Source organism: Trichosurus vulpecula, chromosome 7 (genome assembly GCF_011100635.1).
Source record: "Trichosurus vulpecula isolate mTriVul1 chromosome 7, mTriVul1.pri, whole genome shotgun sequence".
In the NCBI taxonomy this organism is placed as follows: Eukaryota; Metazoa; Chordata; class Mammalia; order Diprotodontia; family Phalangeridae; genus Trichosurus; species Trichosurus vulpecula.
In genome coordinates, this window is record NC_050579.1 from 269365637 (window position 1) to 269374469 (window position 8833).

The 8833-nt window shown below is 43.3% G+C and overlaps 1 protein-coding gene across 1 annotated transcript; it reads right to left on the bottom strand.

Annotated features, from left to right (window-relative positions):
• Positions 1-2182: 2182 nt before the first annotated feature.
• LOC118858011 (BOLA class I histocompatibility antigen, alpha chain BL3-7-like) lies at positions 2183-4854 on the bottom strand. The gene is made up of 7 exons (XM_036768446.1): positions 4791-4854; positions 4335-4595; positions 3859-4137; positions 3226-3501; positions 2951-3058; positions 2485-2517; positions 2183-2310 (listed from the first exon to the last, which is right to left on the bottom strand). The coding sequence occupies exons 1-7, from the start codon at positions 4852-4854 to the stop codon at positions 2183-2185; spliced, it is 1149 nt and encodes a 382-aa protein (XP_036624341.1).
• Positions 4855-8833: the final 3979 nt, after the last annotated feature.

The following is an 8833-nucleotide window of genomic DNA, read 5'->3' on the forward strand; positions in this document are numbered from 1 at the left end:
TGACATTTACTACCTGCACAAAATTATCCTCACTGGGCCTCAGTTTCCTTGACCATAAAATGCTAGTAGTTAGAATTTATATAGCACTCTTTGTTTGCAAAGCACTGACATACATTATTTCATTTGATCCTCACAACAACCCTGTGAAGTAGGTGTTTTACAGGTGATGAAACTGGGGTCAAGAGGGGTTAAGGCGTTTGCCCAGGGTCATACAGGTAGTAAGACTTTGAGCTGACATTTCTACTCAAGTTTCTCCCAAAGCCAAGTCTGCTATGCCACTTGCCTGTCTCAATGAAATAGAAGGGTCTGACTATACAGCCTTTGAAGTTCTAGCTGTAGATCTATTATCACTCAAAACTTTTGTGCAGCATGTCCAACTGTTCATGCACCCATTTGGAGTTCTCTTGGCAAAGATACTGGAGTGGTTTGCTATTCCCTTCTCCAGTGCATTTTATAGATGAGGAAAGTAAGGCAAACAGCTCTAAGTGACTTGCTCTAGGTCATACAGCTGGTAAATATCTGAGGCCAGATGTGAACTCATGAAGATGAGTCTTCCTGACTCTAGGTCCAGCACTCTGTCCACTCTGCCACTTTAGTATTTATGATCTTATCAGACTGTCATGGCATGGTTACAGTGACCTAGGATCTTTCTGAATTCCTGTAAACTGCCAGTTATACCACATATACACACTAACAGAACAAATTGCCTAAATAAAAAGGAATATTTGAGTAGTTACTATGTACAAGCTGTTATCCCTTGTATCCCCTACCTCCTTAATCAACTGCTGTCTTCAACCACCAACTCGACACAGCCAACAAGACAATTATTAAAAGTCTTCAAGTCTTTAATTTCTTTTCCTTTTTGTATTGCCATAATGTGTAATGCGTCATCCTGATGCAATTTAAGGGGTTCAGGCACCGCTCAAAGACTGAAGTACAAAGAGAAGGTCATCAGGAATAAATTCGCAGACTCTAGCATTCTTTAAGTCAAGGTGACAAAGGTTTATTTTAACACCAATATGGAAAGCAGAGCTCCTTAAGGAACTTGAAACTTAACAGGAATGATGTTAAAGCTTATGTAGGAAAAGTAATGGATTATCTGGCAGATATACGAATTAGGTGATAACATAATATAGGAATCATTGAACACTGGAAACGAGAAGATGGGAATCCTAATGGGTGGATTTTACATCTGTTACATATGTAGCAAGATAGCTTTGAGAGTTGACATCTATAGCTTGATTGTACATGACAACTGTGAAAATCAATACATGATAGTTCTGCTGGTACAAGATAGTCCTGTTCATACAAGGGAAATTCTTCAAAGGTCAGCTTGTTCTTGTAATGGGGAAAGGTACTTTGTCTCACTGGGATCCACTCATGAGTAATTGCTAGGCATAGTGTCCTTGGACTGGAAAGAAAACTGTCAGGGATAGTGTTTTGAGGGTAGGAAGAAATATGATCTTGAAATTGGGGTCCAAACACAAGCATGCATGCACCTCACGAATCTGATTTAAGTGGGGGGGGGGAACTGAGGCATCAAGAAAAATTATTCACAATGCATTTCCTTTCATTAAGAAAATATGAAAAAAAAGATCAGCAATCGTAAAGAATAAGTGGGTCAAAGAACAAATCATAGAAACCATCAATAATTTCATTAAAGAGAATGACAACAATGCGACAACACAACAAAATTTATGGGATGCAGCCAAAGCAGTACTTAGGGGAAAAGTTATTTCTCTAAAGAAAAAGATCAGATGTCTATGTAACAACCAGGGAGAAATGAAAAGTCTAAAACCTCTCTGCTCCCCACCCCCTCTAATTTTCTCCCTGCAAATTCTGGCAGAACAAAGAGAAAGCAGGTGGATGAGAAGGCACAAAATAATAGGGTGAGGGCACCGATGCTCTCTACCATAAGGTTTGGCTGGTAGGTATATGGGCTTCATCACAGAGGCCAGTCAAGGGAGGACACAGTAACAGAACTGAGAAAGGAAATGGAGAAAAAGATGCCTCTATGTGGTGTGTTTGTTTGTTTCCCTCTGTTCCACATAAGGCAGTTCCCTTAGGCTGAAAAAAGGAAACAAATTAAGAAAAGATATGGAAAAAAAGTCAAATCTAGCATCAAGCCTCTCAGTATTTTGAACAGCCTGTCTCACCACCCCTCCAAAAATCAGAGACTCCCTTAACCCCAACCACCACCATACTCATCTTCATTGCATTTGCCCCCTTTACCACAGCCCCTCTCTAGAATCACCAGACTCTCACCTTTTCCTGTAAGAGAGACATCTGGTGTCTGGGCACTATCACTGCCTGGAGAAACAGGACAGAGATAACCTAATCAGGAATATATTGCTCAGAACAGGAGAATGGGAAAGGGCAGGGAGAGGTGAAGAGAGAGGAGAGACTCTGGGTTCCGATTTCCATGTCCCAAGGTTTAAATGAAGCAACCCTCCTCATCTATCACCATGTGGACTCTTTACTTACGTGAAGTTCTAGTATAGCTCCCTCTTTTTCCATCTAGAAGGAAAATAGTAATAACTCAGTGGGGAAGTTCAGGAGAAGCAAATACCCTTGGGGATCAAGTCGTTGGCCATTTACCTAGGACAAATTCCTATAACTGTGACCCTTTAACTGCTACAGAATCATAATCCAGCAGGAAGGAAAGAAAGATTTTAGGCCTGGTCACCTCTGGGCAGGCACTCAATTCTTTTGACCTACATTGCTAGATCTGTTTGTGATCTGAGTCTGAATTACCCTGCTCAGTGACCCTATTGTATCGGGAATGGACCATCGGTAAAAATGGTATGTCTTTATTAGTTTGTTCGTCTACAGCCCCATGGGTGTGTTATATGAAGAATAGGAGACTTGTTGGGTGGAACTGATAAAGGATGGGACAACCCAGAATCTCCCTCATACCAATTGTTTACTGAGCCCCTTCTCCTTTCCCTACCTGAAGCATTTTTCCTCCAGATCACAACTCCCGCAATGACTGCAGCGAGGAGGAGGAGGAGAGCAGTGATGACTGCAGCAGAGAGCCCTACGGCAGAGGACTGCGGCTCTAAAAGGAAAACGCAAAGTGAGAAACCCTGCCGCCTCTCTGGGCTCAGTTCGCTCTCTCCAAACACCGTCCCACTCTCCCCTACTCAAGAATAGCTCCAGATCCTTCTGTCGCTGGGAGTGGGGAGGCGAGGAGAGCTCCGCCAAGTCCCACCTCACTGTCCTCACCCCATTTCCGGAAGAGCGGCTCAGGTAGTCCCTCATGCTGAACTCGGCAGGTATATTTCTGTTCACTTCCAGAGAAGATCCCCACAGCTGCCCATTTCTGGAAGGTCCCATCTCCGGCAGGTCTGGTCTCAATGAGCTCTGTCTCCTGGAGCTGTTCTTCTCCATCCCTCAGCCAAATCAGGGAGATCTCCGCAGGGTAAAAGCCCTGGGCCCGGCACCGCAGGGTCACTTCCCCGTCAGAATTTGTGTGTCGGGTCACTTGTACGGAGGGCGGATCTGTGGGGCCAAAGTCAGAGGCATGGTCAGGCTGGCCTTTCGCTCGTTGTCTGAGAGGTTGATCTTCCAGGTAGACAAGAATAGACTGGATACAGGGAGAGGGCTCTTAGTCTAGGCCTGGACAGATTCTGGCCCTGGCCCTAAGGTCCTGGGAGAACAGGCCCTAAGACTGCAGCTACAGGGGAGGCAGAGAAGGGCTAAAGACCCCATCTGTCCCCCACCCCCATTCAGGGAGAGGGAAACTGAGCCCCACTTAGGTCCACAGCACACTCAGGCTGGGACCATGGCCTCAGGGTGAGGAAATAGAATAGGCCACCTAGGGAGGGAGTGCGGCAGGGCGGGGAGGTAGGAAGGTACCTATCCGAAGTAGTGTCTGCTTTCCGTTCTGCAGGTATCTTTGAAGCCAGTGCACGCACTCCCCCTCCATATAGCCCTTCCAATGTTTCGCAACGCTTTGTTCTTCTTTCCACTGGCGCTTATAGTTCAGGGCCCCTGTGTTCCCCGGGATCCAATGCAGAGTGTCGGTGTCCAGCGCCAGGTAGTCCTGTCCATCGTATGCGGATTGCACATAGCCGCGGCTGAAGCTCCCGTTGGAGAACACCTCACACCCTGACTGTAGCTGGTATGTGTGAACCCCTGAGACCCCCAAGAAGATTCAGCATGGCCCAGCGGGTGGTGTCGCACCAAGATTACACAGCGTCTCGACCCCAAATACCATTCCTACAGGGTCAGAAATCTTGCTCCTCTTTCGACCCTCCGCCCCGCCACCCGTGTGTGAAGGCGGTAACTGTACTGACCCGACAGGTTACCCGCTGTCCCCTCTGGTCACTCACCTCGCTCACTATGGTTGTAGTATGCGGGCACTATCTGCAGGCACATTTGATAACGCTGGGTGGCCTCCCTGAAGATCTGAGCCTCCCGCTCCCAGTAGTCGTGCTCTATCCACGACAACCTGGGCTCCCGGCTCTGGTTCTCGAGGTCGCTGTCAAAGCTCAAGACCTGCAGATAGTCCACGTAGGTTACGGCGATGATCCTTGGTTTTGCTAGCCCGGGTTGAGACATGACGGTGTAGAAGTACTTCAGGGAGTGGGAGCCTGAGTCAGAAACATCGGAGACCTTGGCCCGGGCTCAGGGCGGGGACTTGGTACAGAGAGTACCAGTGCACCCCCTGTCCCAATCCAGTCTGTCTTTAATATTCGCAGCAAAGGCCTAGGTGCCGGGGAACAAACCTGCCCCGGCCCTCTGGACATTTGTCTCCAGGGAGACTTTTAACCTTATGCTACACTTACCTGCCCAGGTCTCTGTAAGTACTAGGAAACCAAACAAAAGTAGAGATAGCACATACGCCTCCATGGTCAGTAATCAAAACATTGAGACCAATTCACATCCACGGAATATAAAAGCAGAGCCTTAATTCTAATTGGCTGCAGAGAGGTTTTTTCACGCAATGGCAAATGAAAATAGAAGAGTGTCATGCGTGGATGGTCAGGATAAAGACAGGTTGTGGGAAGAAAACTGGAACAGATTCTGAGGGAATCCCCAGCATTAGGTTTAGTCACCGTTCTCTGGTATCCACTGACTACACCCAACTTCCTTCCAACACCCTCCACACACAGCTCCTGTAATCTGAGCTTGAAAGAATTACCCCTCAGTTCCTCAAACCTTTTTCCAGTGTCTTCTTCTTCTTCTATGGTCTTCCTCCCTCCCTTCCTCCTCAGCTTGTCTCTCTGTGAATGACTTAGCTACTCTCAACAATACCAATAATCTAAAACAATTCTGCAGAACTTAAGATGAAAAAATGCTATGTATCTTCAGAGAAAGAAGAGCTGGAGTCTGAATACAGATTGAAGCATACTTTTTCTTTACTTCCTTTATTTTTCTTGGTTTTTTCTTTATTTTCTTTCACAACATGACTAGTATCTATATCACATCACTTGCCTTCTCAATGAGAGGGGGAGGGGAGGGAGGGAGAGAATTTGGAACTCAAAAATTGTAAAAACTGTTAAAATTGTTTTCACATGTAATGGGAGAATAAAAAATTTTTAAATTTTTTTCTTAACTGTAAAATTGGGATAATAACAGCACCTACCTCAAAGGGTTGTTGTGAGGATCAAATGAAACAATATTTGTAAAGTGGTCAGCACTGTGCCTACCACATAGTAGGTGCTATATAAAGGCTTATTTTCTTCCCTTTCCTATTCACCTCAAGCAATGATCCTATCCTATCTTTGATCATTCTCTTGATCACCATACAGTAAAAACAAAACAAAACGAAACAAAAAACCTCCCTTTATCTGCTTGGAGACAATGTCCAGAGGGCTGGAATGGGTTTGCCCTTTGGCACCTCAGCCTTTGCCACACATGCTGAGGACAGACTTGACTGGGACAGGTGGTACATTGATACTGAAAAATCAAGACAAATCTCTGCTTGTCCAAGCTTTCAGTGCCATTGACCCTGTGAAAGAAGAGGATGAAGTATCCAGAATCCTTATCTTTCTTATTTTCCTCTTTGATTCTTTCACTTTTTATTTATTTCTTTTCTTATTTGTTTGTTTGCTGTTATTTTGCCAGTCTCCTGCAAGTAATAGTTCTACTCCACTTTGTCTTTATTAGGCACTGTCTAGAGCAATATGTTCAGTTTGGGGCATTTTAGGAAACACTCGGAACATTCTGGAATATATCTAGAACAGAGAGATCAGATGATGAGAGGGCCAGAGGATAAGCTGAAGAGAATCAATAGAAGGAACTAGGAGTGTTTAATGTGGAGAAGTGAAGGCATATTGGGGACATGATTGTGTTTGAAAGACTCCCTTTTGGAAGCAGAGCTAGATCTATATTCAAGAGGACACAACTAGAAACAATGAGTGAAAGCTGTAGCAGGACCAATTTTCTCTTGATGTAGGGGAAAGCTTCCTAACAATTAGAGCTATCCAAAATAGGTTTTCTCTGGAGACAATGGATTCTCCCTCTCCAGAAGGCTTCAAGCTAAGATTAAATTATCATTTGGGGGACATTGTAGAAGGGATTAGACCTGGAAGGAACCTTAGAGTTTATGACTGAATTAAAAAACCTAACCATTGGCATCCATGCTTTCAGATGAAAACATGATTTATTTTACCCACTCATTCAAATGGGAGATGAGTGGTGAAAAGGAAGCTATTCTAGTACCTAGTATGTACACACACACAAACATGTATGCACATACATACATATATCCTGTGTAATTACAGTCATAGGACTAAGACAGAAGATGGTATTCAAAGGCTTGAGGTAAAGGAACCAGAGAGATGCAGGGAGCCAAGCTGTTATCCCCAGGACTTCTTAAAACCTAGGGATGGCACTACTAGGAAGAAAAAAAGTAAGAAACTGAGTCCAGAAAGTCCCGAGAGAGTAATAATCAATGTCCTTTTATCTGGGAAGACATACTTGGAGAATACAGTCTTTCTGGAAAACAATTGGGAAACATACCTCAAAAGTCACTGACTGTGACTTTTGTTAACCCAGAGCCACCATTACTTATTTGGCTAATACCTAAAGAGATCAAACAAAGATGAAAAGGACCACATGTACAGAAAATTTATGACTCTTTTTGTAATAGAAAAAAAGCCCCTAACAAGTAAATTATTTGGGCAATTTTAAAAAGAGCTGTTATAAACATTTAACAATGAAAAATAATTCCAGAATATTGACAATGAAAAAAGCTACTTCCCGCCAGAGAGGTATCATACATACACAAGATGAAGAATGAGACACGTTTTGGTGCATGGCCAATGTGAAAATTTCTTTTGCCTGACTAGCTATTTGTTAAATTCCCTCCCCTCCTCTCCCCTCACTCCCTTCCCCTTCCCTCCCTTTCTCTTCCCTTCCCTTTTTTTTCAATTTGTGTGGAGAGATATAGGAAGGAAAGGGGAAAAAAGCTTGTTAATTTGAACACAAAACAAATTTTAAATAAATTCTAACAAAAAAACTAATAAAAAAGAAGAAAAGGAACTGAAAAACATCTGGCTGAAGGAAAAAAAAAGACAGGGAGAGTCAGTGAATTAACTGCTTAAGGAAAAAGAATGTAGAGAATCATAACATCTCCATCTCCCACTAAAAAACAAAAGCTTCAGAAATTGTCTTGCCTACAAGATAAAGTTCAATTCAATTCAGTAAGTGGGTATTGATCACCTCTGTGCAGGGCACTGTACATCAAGAAAAGGATATTTCAGGAAGATGAACGTGTTGCTAAGCCCAAGGTGTCAGAGCCTTTATTTTATCTCAAGATGCCTCTTTTTAAGTGTCCTTTTTGTCATGGTCTCTGAGGATACTATTTGGAGAACACCTAGCAATCTAGATTGGGTAAAACATAGTGAACACTCAGCCTGGCTTTCAAGGACTTTTACATTCTGGCCCCAGTCAGCTTTTCTAACCTCAACATTTACTATTCATGGGATAATAGATTTCAAGTTGGAAGAGATCACAAAGATCATCTAATGCAACTCCCTCACTGTACACATGAGGAAACTGAGGCTCAGAGAAACTCAGCGATTTCCTCAGGGTTGCATACATAAGAAGTAGAAGAACTAGGAATTAGACCTGGGTCCTGGGACTCCACATATAGCATTCTTTTCTCCCATGCCCTACTGTCTCCTCTGTATGAATTGCCTAGAATAACCATATAGAAAATAACCATAGAAAAATACTTTATCTAGCATAAAAACCACTGGCTTCAACCTTGTTCCTCCACTTACCCAAGGTCCTGGTACTTGTCTTGTTCATAGCTCATTACTGCCTTATCTGAGTTATCACGGGAAGTTAACCTCTGTGGGCAGTTGTCCACAGAGGCAGTTAGGGCCATATAGGTCCCACAGGCATCAAGCATAACTGGCAATACTAAAGAAGAAGGAAGGACAAATAGGCACAGAACTTTGCTGTGCATAGGAAGAAAGAGAAAATGTATTTCAGTCCCGTCTGTGCTAAGGGCTTCACAAAAAATATCTCATTTGATCATCACAATAACCCTCACAGGTAAGGGCTATTATTATGATCCCCATTTTACAGTTGAGGGAGCTGAGGCAGGCAGAAGTTACGTGATTCTTGCAGGGTCATGCAGCTAGTTAGTGCCTGAAGCCAAATTTGAACTCAGGTCTTTTTGGCTCTAGCTCTATGTTCTATCCATTGTGCCAAGTAGGCCTGCTTTTCTTACTTTTCACTTACCACTTTCATTCATGTTATTTGTAAATAAGTGATAAAAACTAGAAGAAATGGAAATGCCTTTTAGTTGTTAGCATAGTAAGTTGTCCAGAAGTTTCTTTCCCTGTAATAACAGGGGAAATTACTATAGTGTAGG